This window comes from Haemaphysalis longicornis, unplaced genomic scaffold (genome assembly GCF_048455015.1).
Source record: "Haemaphysalis longicornis isolate Haplotype H1 unplaced genomic scaffold, Haemaphysalis longicornis Haplotype H1 scaffold_1, whole genome shotgun sequence".
NCBI classification, from domain to species: Eukaryota; Metazoa; Arthropoda; class Arachnida; order Ixodida; family Ixodidae; genus Haemaphysalis; species Haemaphysalis longicornis.
This window is the reverse complement of record NW_027526203.1, coordinates 302,393,326-302,410,400: the sequence shown is the minus strand read 5'-3', so window position 1 is coordinate 302,410,400 and position 17,075 is coordinate 302,393,326. Positions and strand designations below refer to the sequence as shown.

General features: G+C 47.3%; 1 protein-coding gene across 1 annotated transcript in view; it reads right to left on the bottom strand.

Annotated features, from left to right (window-relative positions):
* Positions 1–2,102: 2,102 nt before the first annotated feature.
* LOC144149518 (uncharacterized) overlaps positions 2,103–17,075 on the bottom strand; it is a 34,743-nt gene continuing 19,770 nt past the window's right edge. Inside the window, exons 4-10 of the mRNA XM_077681129.1 lie at positions 16,195–16,347; positions 12,773–13,046; positions 10,895–11,269; positions 9,319–9,492; positions 4,082–4,207; positions 3,882–3,987; positions 2,103–3,538 (exon numbers count right to left, since the gene is read on the bottom strand). Of these exons, the coding sequence (XP_077537255.1) occupies positions 3,249–3,538; positions 3,882–3,987; positions 4,082–4,207; positions 9,319–9,492; positions 10,895–11,269; positions 12,773–13,046; positions 16,195–16,347 (1,498 nt within the window). The 3' untranslated portion in view covers positions 2,103–3,248. The remainder of the gene's footprint in view (positions 3,539–3,881; positions 3,988–4,081; positions 4,208–9,318; positions 9,493–10,894; positions 11,270–12,772; positions 13,047–16,194; positions 16,348–17,075) is intronic.

The following is a 17,075-nucleotide window of genomic DNA, read 5'->3' as shown; positions in this document are numbered from 1 at the left end:
GAAAGAGGGGGCTGAAGGTGGGAAAGCGTGTGCCAGCCTCAGAAGATGCTCTTCGAGTTCAAGTACACACGGAGAACTTTTACTCTGAATCTACTACGAGCAATGAAACCCTCTTGGTGCCTGTTGCTATACATTATTGAACTTCTAAGCTTACTACAGAAGCAATTTATAATCCTGTGCATTTTTAGTGGATGTGGTGTTCTCTTGTGGTGTAGCACCACCACCAGTCTCTTACATAAACCAGTTATCCTGCACGGGTCTCCGCAGGCCTCGCACTCACCAATTTTCGTGAAAGCTGTTTCTGAAAGATCACAGTAAAACTTTTTTTGAGCAAATGTTTTGACAATTTCCCTGGAGTACCCTGCTGAAGCAGCAGTGCACCCAAGAAAATGTGCTTCAGTGGAAAGAGTTTTTGTGCATTAATGTTCAATTTATTCATTTTTGTTATGTATATGAAATGGTGTTCACCTTTCTCGATTTTCTCTCGATCCATCTTTCTCAATCCACCTTTTCCCCGACAGAGGTTGCGGTGGCGACTAGGCCATGAAAAAAAAAAATATTTAAAATTTTGTGTAATTACATGCCTTATGCTCGATTTATTTCTCGTTTTAATTTAGACCTTCCTAGGTTTTAGAGCCTGGCATTGATCTTTTGCCCCCATGTTACTTACGCAACACAACGTTGGCGTTGGCATCAGTTCTGGTAACAGAGGCCCTTTCGTGCCATGGCGTAAGTTGCAAGAGCGGATAGCAACGGTGTACGCTGACCATGCAGCTACCAACAGGGTGCAGAACAAACTTCACTGCGCAGGCGTGTGTGGTGCCTGCTGAAATCGCGTATTCTTTATTCCACCTCCCCCGCAGTATCACTGTCCTCCTCTGCACACACCAGTCGCCGCCGCACTGTATTCGAGATTCAGGCGAGCCCTCGTATCTGGCTGCAACTGTCCACTTGGCAGGGACAGTGTACTTCCGTGGACGCTTGATGAGCACAGCTGACAGCGGACAACTAGCACCCGCAGAAAAATCAGCCTAATAACGCCATCGCATTAAAAACTCGTCAAGAATCACAGATAACCTGCATGCTTTCCCGAACAGTGCCTCCACACCGTAACGTGTGGTCTGCGTCAGCAGAAGGTCAAAAGAGAGGGCATGTGCTCAAACATGACCCAACAGGCTGCCATGTTAGGTTAGTTGGTGACTAGACACTTAAGTGTGAACAACACGCATTTCTACAAAGGTGTGCTGCTGCAGCTGAGCACGAGAACGCGAGTTCGATTCCCAGCTGCCGCCGCCGCCGCTTTTCTGATGGAGGCGAAAAGCGAAAAACGCCCGTGTGTAGGAGATTTCGGCACACGTTAAAGATCTTCAGGTGGTCAAAATTAATCCGGAGCCCTCCACTACGGCACGCCCCATCGCCTGCGTTGCGTCGGCACGTTAAACCTTACAATCAATCAATCACTCATTTGTACAAAGGGCAAAGAAAAGGCGTACAGAACGTAATGGATCAGTTGGAAGTCGGCGCCTGTGTTGTGCACACCCCTCCTTTGGCCAAACGTGCGCTGTTCACACTTCAGTATCTAGGTGACCCACTGCACGAGTGCTCGGGACAATCCACACTGCCTACGGTATGCATACACACAGCCAGAAAGTATCTACGTGGCCAGCTTACACTGTCTCGTTAAATGCCATCAGGACACAAGAGTGCAACTGCAATTTCCCCAGTGTGCTAAAATGTGAAGAATTAGTGGGACAATGCAAGTGACAAGAAATAAGTGCTACAATTCTCAATGTGTTAAACTAGCTTTGGTCTTCTTAACAGTGTTTTGCACTTATTTTTATCACGAAAAGCTTCCTTGGTCCTACCCCTAAAGTTAGCTCAATACAAGTTCCACAGTTAAATGTGTGACAATTCATCCTCGTACTACTAGCCTTTGCGCACTTAAAGCTACAAATTGAACAAACCACTCATTTGCATCAACCACTATAACCAGGGGCCCCCTGTTGAAGCAGCACTTATGTTACAGAAATTCTTTCCATTCCGTATTTCACCCTGCAGTTCGGCAGAGCCCATTTGCTTAGTGAAAACACACAGGCAAAAGATAAGATGGTGGTGTTTAATGCTGCTTGTGACATGTACATAGCAATGAACCAAAGTTATTCAAGCCTGCAAAATTACCCAGAAGAATTTCGCTTTCACCTGCAGTGTAGAAATAGAATTTTTGTAATCCATTTGACACAAGAAAAGCTGAAATATTCCATTCAGAAATAATTTTGTTGCAGTGAATACCACTGCAGGTTCTAGCACATCAGAGCCATCAAGCATAACAAGGAAAAAAAAAAAAAGGATAACAGAAAATACACGCCTGTAGGAGTGCCTTGATAACAACCCCGTTTTGCACACAGTTTTTCCAGCACATGCCAATGACAATCCATGCTTACAGGCACAACATAGCTCTCAACACTCATCCAGCCTCAGTTCAGGGTAAAAGGCTAATGAAAGAATGCAGAAGAGATTCACTACAGGACATAGTACTAACCACCGGTGCATATCTGTAAGCATGTGAAAATGTTTGAATGCCAACAAAAGCAATGCCCAAGGTCTTGAAAGCAAGCAAAGGAGTGAATGGAGCTTGTGCGCATAAAACACAAAATGCTTGCAGGACAGACCTCGGGAACATGGCAGAGGCCAGGGAAACTGTTATCCACAGCTTAGCGCCCACAATGATCAGACCAAGAAATCATTTGAGAAAGCTCCGAAGTTTGCTTTCACCTCAACTGTTATGCAGAAGATTCACAGGTCCAATGTAACACAATAAAACTAATTTACACGACATTCTTCCAAAATGCACTGGGAAAAAAAAAAAAAACATGCCTACGCACAAAATGAACAGCAACAAGGGTCCTCCATGCGTCAGCACCACATAAACTCAAGGCTCAGCTACGTTTCTGAAAGCTTTGTTCGCACCGTGGCTGCTACAAGAAGACAGCTCCTGCTTGGCAGATGGCCACGGCACCTGAACACTGCAGCCTGTCCCCTAGCCACAGACCCAGAAAGCCCGACACTGTGCAGCCCATGGCCAAAGCTCGGTTATCCTTTCAATGTTGCATGCCTGAAGATGATGGCTCCAACCAGTGGAAAAGAAAGTTGCACAGGGTGCCCGTCACGCCAGCCAAGCCCTCCCAGATGCCGATGGGGTCACGAATGAAGGTGAGGCTGTGCTGGAACTCGAGGTGCGTGGGCACTGCTTAGCTCGGGGGTGGTGGCGGGGGCGGCGCCGCCAGGAGCCCAGGCAGGGCGGCCAGCGTGTTCAGGTCCACCATGCTTGTGGAAGCGGTCGAGGTGACGGCAGCACCTGCGCTGCTGCTGCTGCTGCTGCTGCTACCCGGAGCCGTGCTGTCCGTGCTCGCTGCACTGACGGCGCCCACAACTGCGGGCGGCGGTGGTGGCGGGGGCAGGCCCATGTTCATGAAGGGGCCAGCCCAGGGAAACATCTGGGGTGGGGGGGGCACTCCCGCAAGGGGTGGCTGCCACGGACCTGCAACGCCAGCCACACTAAGGCTTCAGCCGGCTACGACCCCCCTCTGGCTTGGTTTCCTCTGCAACACAGTTATCCCACCTTGCCCCAAGCCACATGGTAACTGCCAGTGCTGTGCCCACTCGTAGAAAGACAACAGTGCTACGTCGCTCCAGCAATGACACACACACACAAAAAAAAAAAACAAAAAAAAATACAATCTCACCACTGCAGAACACTGTGAATGGCTGATACGAATACCACAATGCCATCTGCTCAGGATGGGTAAACCATCAGACAGATTACCCTGGACACAGCACCCACACAAATGACTAAGCAAGAGGGTAGGGACATAACGGCTCACCTCCGGGCCCCTGTGGAGGCCCGGCCATCCATGGGGGCAGGCCCGATGGTGGCGGTCCCATCATAGGTGGTGGTGGGGGCACTCCAGTCAAGGGGGGCATTCCTCCCTGCAAAAAACCAGAAACGGCACGCAATTTAGCTGCCTCTTCAGGAAGGCTGGTGGGATTGGAAGCAGCTTCGAATTCCACGGAGAGCACGCACCTGAGAAGGCTGCCATCCCATGCCTGTGCCACCCATGGGGGGCGGTGGTCCCCCCATCATGGAGGGCGGCCGGGCTCCTCCTGGGGCCATCATCCCCTTGGGTCCCCACTGCGGCGGTGGCCGATCCTGCACCCACCAGACGGCACACGCTTAGGCCACTCCGCACCCCTCTCACACTTCCAACAGTGGTCTACTACTGCAGCCGAAATGAATGACCAATGCATCCCAAACCACACATTTTTGCCCAGAGCACATTCTATACAATTGTCAAATACAACTTTCCTCCTGGTTTGGTAACCTATAGCCTTCACTACTTACTGTATTCATAAAAACTTACTGTGTTCATAAAATATTCTCATGTACACTTTTGTTTGCCAGGCAACACCTTTCCTGTTCATTTCAGACTACAACCCGGACAATTTTAGCTGCCATCAGTGTTATAAAGTCACGTTTGCTCATGAACATATTGTCATGGTGACAGTAGCAACAAAGAGCAAGACACTCTTGGAAAGTGAAACTTGCCTGCTGTCAGATGTTCCTGTGCTTTGGTCTTTTGTGTGAGCAGCACAAGTATTGTAAACAGTGGGCCGACAAAAAGAAAAAGCGCAAAAGTTCTCTTCGCAGGACAAGCCGTTTTACAGGCGCAAAAACTCCATTTATTATCATGCTAAGACGGCTCTCATCACCCTCCAGTGCCACCATACTCCATGGCAAGCCACTCATGGAAGCACTGTTCTTACAAAGCTAAGATAACCCCCCCCCCCCCCCCCCCTCCCTGTTAAAAAACAAAGCGAGGGGTTGCCACAATGCGGTCATCCTCTGTAGCCAGAGGCACACTGCGCCATACGATGTGCATTTGCTGCCTTTTCCCCCTTCTCGCCACTCAATATCTCCGATCCCTGATCGGCGCTTCCGTTGAGAAAGTTGGGCAGTGCAGCTCGTGGAGACGGCATTGCATTGGCGGACGAGACTGCCAATTCTTTGTTTATGGAATTGGCACAGCACGTCATTTGTGTACAGTCGAATCCCGACACAACGAAATTGACGGGACGCGTGAAAAATTTCGTTGAAGCGGAAATTCGTTGAGGCGAAATCTGCCCCAACACACCACGGAAAGGCCAAAAAAATAGCCCCGTATATTATCCGCATGATCGACAGCATAACGCCATGTTTAGAAAAAGGATTGATGCGCAATTTCGCCGTGCTTATTTGGATAGGAAACGTCCGAATGGTTATCTGTTTTCGCCTGCACGTAAAGAGCACGTTACGAAAGGAGGTGGGGGGGTGGGGGTTTAGGGTTTAAGAAATGCAGTCGCAAAGCATATTACTGCACAAGGCATATCTACCGAGATTATTACAAGCACTGCTTGGCTGTCGGAAGCCCCCCCCCTGCTTATGGCAGGCAGGAGAGGTGGCGTTATCTTATCCTCCACGTAGTTATCCTCCCACTAGGCACAGCGGCAACTGACCTTAGACGCGTTCGCTTGCATTTTATCGCCAGCGTGCCCTCTTGTCTAAGATAGGCTGACACGGGTTCACGACTAAACAAGACAACATTATTTTTGCGTTTGACTTTGAAGAATTGTAGAAGGAAAACTGCAATGACAGCTGCTCACAACGCATACATGACGGCGCCGCTCCAGCAGCAGAGCACATTCGCGTGATTTCGACTGGATACGGATTGGCTGTGGCTCCAGCCTGGCGAATCGGGCCCGCTGGGCCTGCGCCTCATGTAAAGACGGCCAGTCACATCGTTATCACCAGCAAACAATGGCGCCCGCCTATGAGTTTGTTTTTGTTTTGGGTGGTGGTGTGGGCGCGCGGCGCACGTTTTCGGAGAAACTAAGCGCCTTAAATGTTTAAAAAGTTGCAGATAGCTAGCGTTATGCTTATTTTCTTGTGAAACAAATGTTCAAACCCAGCCACAATGAGCTAAAATTTCGTTGAAGCGAAAGCACGCCAAACAAATTGTTCGTTGTGGCGAGGACTTTGTTGCATTGACTTCTATGGCTAGCTGACGGGGAATTAGAAATATTTCGTTGCAGCGGACTTCGTTGTAGCGGGATTAGACTGTATATATTGATGGTTTAGCTGTGTCTGCTTAGATTGATACCACTGGAGCCCACATTTCCATTAGAAGTGCTGACATTTGCCGCAAACTCAAGGAAGCCCTTGCCCTTCTTTCTGCTGCCAGAGTCAACTTCTCTATTGCAGAGCACAAGTGTCTTACTCTTGGGTGGCAAAGTTATGCACGGCACAGACTGATGTAGCGTACAGAGGGCCTTGTTACGTGTACTTGAGCTTAGGAAATAGACTGGGCATGCCACTGAAACGAGTGCACTGTGTGATTACGTGATTTGTCTAGATGCGCGTCAGGTTGCATGAAGAGCTACGAGAACCCGGATATAGCGAATCCCAAGGGAATTGTGGAATATTTCTATATATATCAATACTTCGATATAACAAATTATACAGATAAGCTCCTCACGAAACCTTTGCACATCTGGTGAGTGCCAAAAATTGTAGCAGAGCTAACCAAACAGCATATCCAGAGACCGCAACGTTCACAAGAACATCACGGTGATGAAATTTTTTATTTTAGAAGCGAAAAGAAATTGAGCGAAATCCCCAAATGCCACATAACAAATATGGTTCAACAGGACAGTAAGTTGGGCAAGTTGGTATGAACATATGTTTGGTTAAACAGAGCAAACTGGATGAGAGCGAAGCGACAGTGCTTGTGTCATCATCGTTTCATCCTCATCTACAATCTGCGCTGCTGAACCAAACATGACAACGAAGTCTAGATCACTGAGGCAATGACCTGCTTCTAGTTTAGAATGTCTCCATCTTGTTAAGGCTGTCCACATACGCAAGTCCAGTGCCTTCCAATGCATCACAACAGTGGCGAAGCAAGGCCTTTCCTCCCTGCCCTCACCCATGCTCCTGCCATCCTTTGTTTGTGGTTGCCTTGGTTTCCCTTTGTTATTTCGGTACTTTGCTCTGTGTTCCTGCGTGCTCGTGCTGGTTCAGCAAACTATGTTCTTGTGCCGTTGGTGCAATCGAATGCTGGGAAAATCAAAGGGCAACCAAGTTTCGTTCATTACATCATGTCCCTTGCCACAGCAGTTCGAGTGAGTGGGTGAGCGAGAAACTTTATTATTTCAACAAGCTTCAGGCGCTGATGGTTGAGTGCCTGCCCGGCAGTTCGATAATAATAATAATTTAAAAAAAGAAAAACGCTTCCATACTAATATAAGAAATTTTCAAGGGAGTTTCTGGACTGTTTGATATTATCAATGGCTTGAAATACACGGGTGTCATATGCAAGGACTCAACTCTACATAATAATGGCTGGGCGGCCTCGTTACAAGTACAAAAATGTCACACGTCTACGTAAAGCTGAATACAATGACACAATGAAGTTTAGTAGCTCACACATAGCCCACCATAAGCTCGCTAAAAAAGTTTGTTGTCATTGGGTACGTTCCGTACTCGTGTCGGCTTGCAATACAATATCAACCTGTGTACATCTGGTTGATACAAAACTAAGCATTCTTTATTGTTTCATTACACAAAAAGAAATTAGTTTTTCAAACTTAATACTAGTGTCTCACGTACAGTCGATCCCACTTATAACGACTGCAGTTATAACGAATGCCCTGTTACAACGAACACATGCGGCAACAAACAAACATTTATTCTGCATGAAGATTGAGTTCATTATACCATGTTTACTCGATTGTAACGAGTTTTTTTTCCCCTCATTTTTGTAACCTGAAGCAGACCCTCGCGTTACAACCAAATACCAAAATTCAAGTTGCCTAAAAAGTGCAACGATGCACCTGACTCTCATTGACGGCTGCAGTTTTGGCCATTTCACAATCCATGTTGGCAACACGAGCCATAGCCATTTGGATCCACTACAAGCCAAGACTGACTCTTGCTTTTTTTTTCCTCCGGTGGTAGTGACCATGGTTGTGACAGCATTAAGCAACGTTTCTAGATTACGTAATCTAGTAGCATTGGGCGTTGATGGCGTGCACAGTGCTTTGCCTTTGTTTTTACGTCGTACTGTGTGGAGGCCTCCGTGGTTTTTGTTGCCCTCAAATGTTTTGACTACTCTTGGGCTCCCCTTGCAATGGCAACGTGTTGGGCTCAGTACGATGCCCGTTTCAGAGGGACGTGCTATTTTAATGGATGAAGAAATAAGCAATTCAGCTGCTGCCCGAAAACTCAACGCATCGACCATCCGCACATGGCGGCTCCAGCAGACGTGCCTTTTGCACGTGCAAACCCGGCCGAAAAAGTTTACACAGGCCTCGCTACAGCCACCACGTCGAATTGGAAAAGCGTGTTGCTGATTTCGTCACGAAACAGCGCAACCGCCCATGGCGGTCAGCTCAAATCAATGTTGCTCAACAGATGGGCATTCCCCAAACGAAATTCAAAGTGTCACAGGTGGGCGTGAGTCACAGTGTTTAAAAAAATAAATGCTTTTCTACGCTTCCGCTGGCTTTGCGTGTACTTAGGCAGTTTTTTTCTTTTTTGAGGCGACCAAAAGTTACCCCTGGCATTACTTCAGCGGTTTTATTTTTTTCTTTCTGGACGAGATAAAGCACCCCTCGCATTACAATCGCGGTCGTGTCAGAATCGAGTAAATACGATAAGTGGGCTCGACTGTATTCCCCTCCTTCAGCTATCGGCAGACTGGTATCACAGCCGTGTGGCACTTAAATCCCTCACTTAGCTCCACGCGGCTGTCACTCGACGTTTCACAGTGCACTCCCCATGAGTGCCCTCTTTGTGCACTTAAATGTGTGTGTTTGACCGTGAGTGTGCAAGTGAACATGGCTCCTGAAAATCCATCCCTTATGATAAGCCAGGCACATATTTGGCGGCTCTTGCAAACGGACGCCTTCCCAAGCAGAGCTTGCCTCCATCTTCCCTTCGTCAGCATGCCCCCTGTGTGGGGAGCACACCTCACTAAGCCATTCCATATGGGAGTGCCCCCAAGACCCCTTCCATCTAATCACCAGCAGCGAGCAGTGGAGGGAGGCGTTGGGTAGCTCCAACCGGACTACACAAGAAGCCCCGGTCAAAAAAGCCACCGAAATCGCCACCAGCCTTAGGCCGAAGGCCACCGCGCTTCCCTGACCACTTGCTGGAAGAAAGTTTTCTCTTCCTCCTCCTCTGCAAAAGCTGTGACACAGCCGAAAGGAAGAGAGGGCGCTCACCATGCTCAGTGGAGCGTTCCCTCCGGTGAGCGGTGGAGGTGCCATAATGGCCCGTACGGGCCCCTGGGAGCTTCCCAGCTGGGGACCATTTCCACTGCGGCTTCCCGAGTCGTCCCCTCCGGTCTTGCTCGGAGGCGGAGGGCCTTCTCCCAGTTCGGCCATCAGAGACATATACTGCAAAGGAAACAGCACACGTGTCGAGTGACGTAACAAAACATATCCCTAAAGGCTGTTTCCAATGCTGCCACTGCACTCTGTGCTGTGTTACCCTCTTAATTAAAGGTAAAAAAAAACGACATGGTTTGGCAGCGCAAACCACACAATATTGTACGAAAGCACATGACAATGCGTGGGCATCACTTCTCACAGAGTTATGTGGCTAAATTTTTCTGCCTTTCATCACCTCCTAGACCCTTTTCATTTGCAACATTTCCTTCTCTGCATTACTACGACTAAGCTTTGGCCAATCGCCCTTGTTAGGCCCATATATAGGCATAACGTTAGGTAACCTTAACGTTGAGTCTAATGACATACCAAGTGAACTCATTTTGCGCCAAGCTGCAGGTACCGGTTGACAACGATAGACCTCAAAGCATGACATTAGGCCTAATGTCGGGCTGTCGCAGACTCGTGCTCCCCTCCCTCCCTCTGTTGTACCAATAGTTCACCTGGTTATATTTTTAACCTTTTCATTAACACCAGAGAAGGTAGGAAAATGTTTAGTAAAAGCAGCTTTGATTCTGTACTAGAGCGTGACTGCCTTACTATGACGCAACACTTTTAGCCACACAGTTTCTGAATATTGGCCCTTGGCACAGAGACTGTCGATTCATTGATGTTTCGTTTTTTTTTACCATACCCCAATTCTCTCTCATTTATTTGCAGATCTATATTATATGCTGGTCCACCCAGTAACTCAAAGCATGCAGGTTAATGGCCAGCCAACCACAGTGCATGTAATGGGTACACAGGCCATTTATTGTTCTGAGCCACACATGCACCCCCCCGCGTAAGAATCCTCACCCATTCGCACAGAAGGAGATGCTGCATGCAGCAACAGTTCCCCCAGCAGCACCACTGCAGCAGGCACACAGTTGGGGCCCACTACCAACCGATGGGTTAGGCTGGTTTTGTTTTCTCCGTGCAGTCCTTAGTTACCACCCTGTTGTCTATGGCTCGATATGTTCAGGGGAAGGCTGTGTTCCACTAAATTTCGCAGCACATATTGCAGTGCCACAGTTAGGCAGGTTTTGGTAAAATAACACTTTTGAAAACAGGACGGCAGATTGGTGCAAGATGGTGCAAATGCAGTGAAAATCGTCCCAGTGCGATTACATGTGCACAAGAGGTTGGTATTGCATGGAAGGAAGGTCCGCGCTAACATTTACCTCGCGTGATGAGAATATACCTTAGGTACCTGTGAATTTGGGGCAAAACTATATGCTCACTACGCGATCACGCACAGTATACAAGCGAATGAATGGCAAAAGTGTCATGTGCTCGAAGGCCCCTTAGCCAGCAAAGCCTGGCACTTGGAAGGCCAAGATTAGAGAGGGAGAGAGAACACCATACACACCTCTTCGTCGATCTTGGATTGGTGGCCTCCACCGCCGCCCATGCCTCCCCCTTCGCCCCCACCATAGCCGCCTCGGTAGCCGCCGCCTCCGCCTCCGCCTCCGCCGCCACCGCCCTTGCCCCGTTCCCTGCAGTCGCGTGCAATGTGGCCCGTGCCTCCGCAGCAGGCGCAGATGACGTTGTTGGTGATGTTGGGCCGGTCGGGACACTGCCACGCCTTGTGGCCTGGCGCCCCACAGTTGGAGCACCGGGGGCCCCCCAGCAGGTCGTTCTCACGCAGGGTGCCATTCAGCAGGGCCAGCTCGCGCAGCTGCATGCGCCGCAGGTCATTCTGGCCCTCAGGCACCTCCACACCCTGCCGGATTATCTCCTTGATCTGCAAGGCAAAATGACGGCCATCTGCACTCTCCAGGACAAGAGTTCGACCCAGGCGGAATTGCCGCCTCCATGACGACGACACCGGCACAAATACAAATTTTATCAACAAGCACCTAGCCCCAACACACCTATCCTTAGCCCCTCCTGCCAAAAATGACCATTTGGCGCAACACGGTAGAAGTCTTGATGCAATTTGCCACAATCAGCACAGCACTTCCATCACTACTTGACCTGATGTAAATGGTGCAACACATTCGGTGGTTGCCTGCGGTACTATCACTCCTGGCGTGCCAAGAAAGAAAAATATCTCGCATGTTGTCCTTGTGCGTGGTAGCAGTTATCACGTCGGCAGTGCATTGATATGGGCGCTGCAGTGGGGGTCACAGCAATACCTTTCTTACAGCACGTCAACCGTTGCAGCGCCAATGCCGAGTAAGCAGCCAACATAACTGTACTCCCCCTGCCTTGCACATAAGAGAAGCTCTCAGAAAGTTTCTCAACCTGGACAGGGTGACTGAATCGAACGGCACCAATGAACTGCCCACACAGCCACGTGACCAGTGCCTGACTGGCACCTCACACGGCACGGCACGCATAGCCGAGGCAGTTGGCAAGCAGTGGCCTTCATGAAATAAAGGCTGTCCTTCAAACGCATTTTATTTTACCAGAATACTGCTGACCTCCGTGAGGAGCTTATGTCTTGCCCAAAATGTACCAAAGGCTTTAGTTGTGTTCCAGAGCTTTTACTTTCAAAGAACACAGAAGGGTTCACAGTTGAAAGAGGCTTGACCTGCCTTAGATCATAGTCACTCGCACAAGAGCAGAATTGCAACACAGCTCTTATGAGAACTTTAACATGGCTGGACAGTGCACCACGTAGTCATAAGCAACTTCATTAAACAAGCTTTTCTTTAATCCTTTGTTGTCCACCATCAAGAACAACACAGAAATGTGGCATGAACTTTTGAAGAAATGTGCCTTGCAAACTGGCATTTCTCAGATAATTCAAACCTGGGAAATTCTACCGGCACTTGTTTTTTCTGCTTTTCTTTTTCTTTTTCAGCCTAAACTAAAAATGCAGAACCCAGAGGCAAGGCACGGTGTTAACGGAAGGCTGGCATATTAATTCAGGCCACCTGGGTTACCATGGCCTGGCCTTAAACCAGCATCCTCAACAGCATCGATTGATTGTAGGGTTGAACGCGCCAACGCAACGCAGGCGATGAGGCGCGCCGTAGTGGAGGGCTCCGGATTAATTTTGACCACCTGGGGATCTTTAACGAGCGCCGAAATCTCGTACACACGGGCGTTTTTGCTTTCGCCTCCATCAGAACAGCAACCGCCGCGGCCGGGAATCGAACCCGCGACCTCGTGCCATCCTCAACAGCAGTGCACCTTGACCACCACAGTGGGTAATTAAAAATTACTGAGGGGGAAACAAATGAATGAACCAGGCCCAGAGAGCATGGAAAAAATTTGAACGAGAGAGAAGCGCACCCACCCTGTCCACGGCTTTGCGCACGTTCTCCTGGCTGGAAGCTGTGACGAAAGCGTGCAGCGGTTCGTCTTCACCAGGCAAAGGCTGGCCATCCTTGCGGCCCACTTTGCCTTCCTTGACGGAGCCCTTGCCCCGAATGATGATCTTGGCTCCCGTTTCCTTCTCCAGGGACTTGAGGGTGTTGCCCCTGGGGCCGATCAGCAGGCCGACAAAGTTGATGTCCGGGTGCTCCTCTTGCGGGATCATCACTTTCTCACTCACACGGATCAGCGGGGGTCTGCGAGTGGGGGCACACTTATGCATAAGAACATAATATTATAGGATATTATTCTATAACAGTCTTATGTTCAAAGTGTATATTTCAAATTGTTTTTATGTGTACCCTGTGCAAAGTGGCATTAATGTTTTGATCATTTTTCTTTTTGTTAATTCTTTTTGTTTTGATAATTTTTTGTATAAAATTTGTAATAAATCTGTTGTTTGAAATTATTACTGTTAGAAAGCCCTATTCTTTCTCGATCATGTCGTATCTTACATTTCAGTGTCAATCATTTTCTGTGGCAAGAAAAAAATATTTCCTGGAACACCCCAAAACAACAGATTTTTCCACGGTCACGAAAGTGTTAAGTGGGTACGTGCGGGTCCGGGACAGCTTTCTTTGCACCCAATTACCTTTCCAATCCTCCTAGCCACAATCTGTGCCGTTATCCTTCCAGGTGAGGCAGATTAATGGAGCCAATATGAATTATTCTCCTGCCTCCTGACTTTCACACTTACTTGTGTATTATCACCCTGGCATCTTACTTTGCGAGTAATTGATATAAATGCTGCTTCCAGCCCCAGGGTTCGTACGAGCTTCAAAAGCAAAAATTCAAGGGTTTTCAAGGACCAGAAAACACATTTTCAAGGCCGCCGTCTAATGTTTTATCTGCGATTATTTACAACTTTTTCAACACAGTGCGAAATTTCGTTATCGCCCAATACCCAAGCACATTAGTGCACATTTAGATAGGCGCTAACGGGTTCGCGAATGCTCCCCCAGTTTTATTTTTTATTTGACAGCTGGCATTTAGAGGTCTTTCTTTTTTCTTGGTGTTTTGCTGAGGCTGTTTGATTTCAAAACTTCATAATGTTGCCTGCATCTTCTGCTTTGTCAGCAAGAATATGAGCTGAAATTAAATCAGCAAGTGTTGCTGCAAGGCAGGAATAACTATGTACACGTCCACCATTTGCACGTAAAAGCAAACGCAGATGGAGCGTATGAGGCACAGCAAACATGCAATGAGCGGCCGTCCACAGACTAAATAGAACATGCAAGATAGAGAAGAGAAGCTGGCCTTCACTGGATTGTATCATAACATGGATTCTATTGAGGAATGCTGTTCACAATGTTGACTCGTAATAATGACAATCCACCAAACTCGTAATTTCATGCAATACACTGAAACTTGATTGTTACAATGTTTCTTTACATTTTTAACACCTAAAATCCACGACAAACACTATAAACTCTTGTGAAAAGATAGGGCCATTGGTTCTCTCCAGAAAAATCAAGGGTTTTCAAGGACCCTTTAAAATTCCAGGACTTTCCAGGCCTTGAAATTGACACTTCTAAATTCAAGGGTTTTCAAGGTTTTCAAGGACCTGTGCGAACCCTGCAGCCCCTGGCTTCCACCCCCGTATTTGGCCTTCCAGTTTGCAAATCTATGCACTAGAAATGTTCACACATGTCAACAATTAAAAACTGGCATCAACCAAGAATGTTTATAAAAACCAAAAAAGACGTTTCAGCTCCTGTAACGTCTTTTATGGTTTTTATAAACATTCTTGGTCAGTGCCAATTTTTAATTGTTGTCATGCATTTTCTCGACCAGACAGGCTTCTGTACAAGCCTTGATATCAATGTCCACACATGCAAAGAGGATGGGTTGGGTGTTGCTTAGAGAGGCATGTATGCCTAATGTGCACAGCCTGAGGTGAATAATGCCTGTCCATTTCCTGCACCTGATGAGTGCAGGGCATTCAGGAAGGAATGTGCCAGAGCTTGGTGGATTGTGTGAGCCTCAATTCAGGAGAAAGCCTGAACACATGCACAATTTGACCTTCAGATCCTCTTGTTGGTCATGCGTATGCCCTCGGTATCAGCACCAACAGCCACCTTGTTTCCCTGGTTGTACACCACCACTTTTAGAAAGCACAAATGTTCTTACACACCACTTGGACTCGTGCACACGTGAGATTTTTTAGGCATGCACGATAGTGAAAAGGGGTGAAACTTGAGTTAGTCAGCCCTCCGTTGCACTGCTTCACTACTACACTGACACGGCTACATTGACGGTTGCCCTTGAGCGTTGCCATTGGCTTTGTGTACATCGTTCGCTATTTCCATGTTTTCGATAGCTTTATCCGTAGATAGGCTGGTGATGATGATGATGATCTGTATCTTAGTGTTGTGATGTCACTCGCATCTTTGTATGTACTGCAGATTGCAATAAAGTATGCCCAGTTGTTAGTCAGCCCTCTTTTGTCCTCGTCCCTGGACTATTTTCCCATACAACCAACTAGCCCCAACTCAAGCTTTTTTCAGGGGTCACCTGATGACGTGAGTACAACTGGGGCGGAAGGAAGCATGTCCAAGATGTTTTCGTACCACAACGCTAATGTCCCTTACATCAAATAACCAACATAGCGAGTGTGCAATAACTTTACTGAAGCTGTTCAGGGCCATTATAACTCCACCACCACATTTATGATGATGATTATGATAATAGAAGAAAATTACTTGATCCTTTTCCCAGACAAAACTCTTGCTCATCTAAGCCCTTGCCCATCTGGATAGTGTAGGCCCACGAAACAATGATCTCACAAAACTTTGGACATGAAAGTGCAAACAGTATTTGCTCCAGAAAACTTCAGTACATATAACAAACTTGACTGGTATGGCGAGCGGCACTGTGATTGGGTGCTGGATCATAAATATAACGACTCCACTTGTCTTTTATTTCCATAAAGTATATGTTTATTGGTTGTACCAGCAAATGAAGCAATAAACAGCTATTTGCCAGCTGGTTATGAATAGACAGAACACCAAATGTAGCACACACTTTGAACGTTTGAGCATACACTGTTTCTTCAATGAGCTCACAACAAACTCATAACTTGAGGCAAGTTGGAGTTAGGAGTTTGTCGAGCTCTACAACTACAGTATTCATCAAACTACACGGACAAAGTCCCATAAAGGTAAACCTCAATTTCTGTAACAAATTTAGTTGTTCCTGTTGTTACACCTGTTTCAAGGAAGTTAAGTGTGTTGCTGTCGTTACAGCTGCTCCAAAAGACTAATTTAGAGCCGCTTTCTTAGGATTCACCATCCTTAACCAAAATTAGGCCCACGATGTGAAGAAGCATTTATCACACTCGCTTACTTGTAATCCGAAGGTGGCTTGTAATCTGGGTTGATGGTGAACATTTCTGTGATGAGCACGTGCCGTTCATCCTCTAACCTCTTTCGCACTCGATATTCGCGTGTGTTCAGCCTCTTTCCAGCGCTGTTGTAAATAGGCTCTGGAGATGGAGACCTAGAAAGAGACAAGAAGACATGCGTGCAGTTTGTGTAGCCTAGAACTTACACGCAAACAAGATCACACTCAAATTTTTTTTTAAATCCGCATCAAATGATGGCCCTCTCTCCTTCCGTTCACAGTAGATAATTTACTGGCTCCACTGGTGCCTAGCTTTTGTCAAAGCGAGTGCAAATTAAAAACCCACTGCTATCCTAAAACAGATTTCAGTTTCAGTGGTGCTGAAAGTGAATGTTATTGTATGACTGGCCATCAACAAATGATACTGCAGGAACTCCTTACATTTAGCACTTTATGCAAGTAAGCAGTTCTATATCCGTAAACGTCTCCTAATCAAGAATAATGCATCCCATGTCCAGAAACGAAAACATCATGACATAATGAGTCCAACTGTTGCCATATCAAGAGGCAACAGTTATCCCTATAAAAAAAATGGATGAGTACTGCTGGTGTTTCCTGCTTTCTTTACAAATGGGCTAAGCAGCCTGGGGCACAGTAAGACGGGGGTGAAGGGGGTTGGGGGGAGTGGCGGGGCTTTAATTAGACATGTTTGCACTACCGCAGTTGAAAAGAGATTTCTCCACCAGACAGTCCAAGGAAATTCACAAACAAAAGCCGGTTAGACACCAATTCACCCTGGAAAGGAAGATCGTACTGCAGCTCTTCAGATTACTTAGTACAGTTCATCCCTTGCTAACCGGAAGGGTGCAGCCCCAAACCATCCA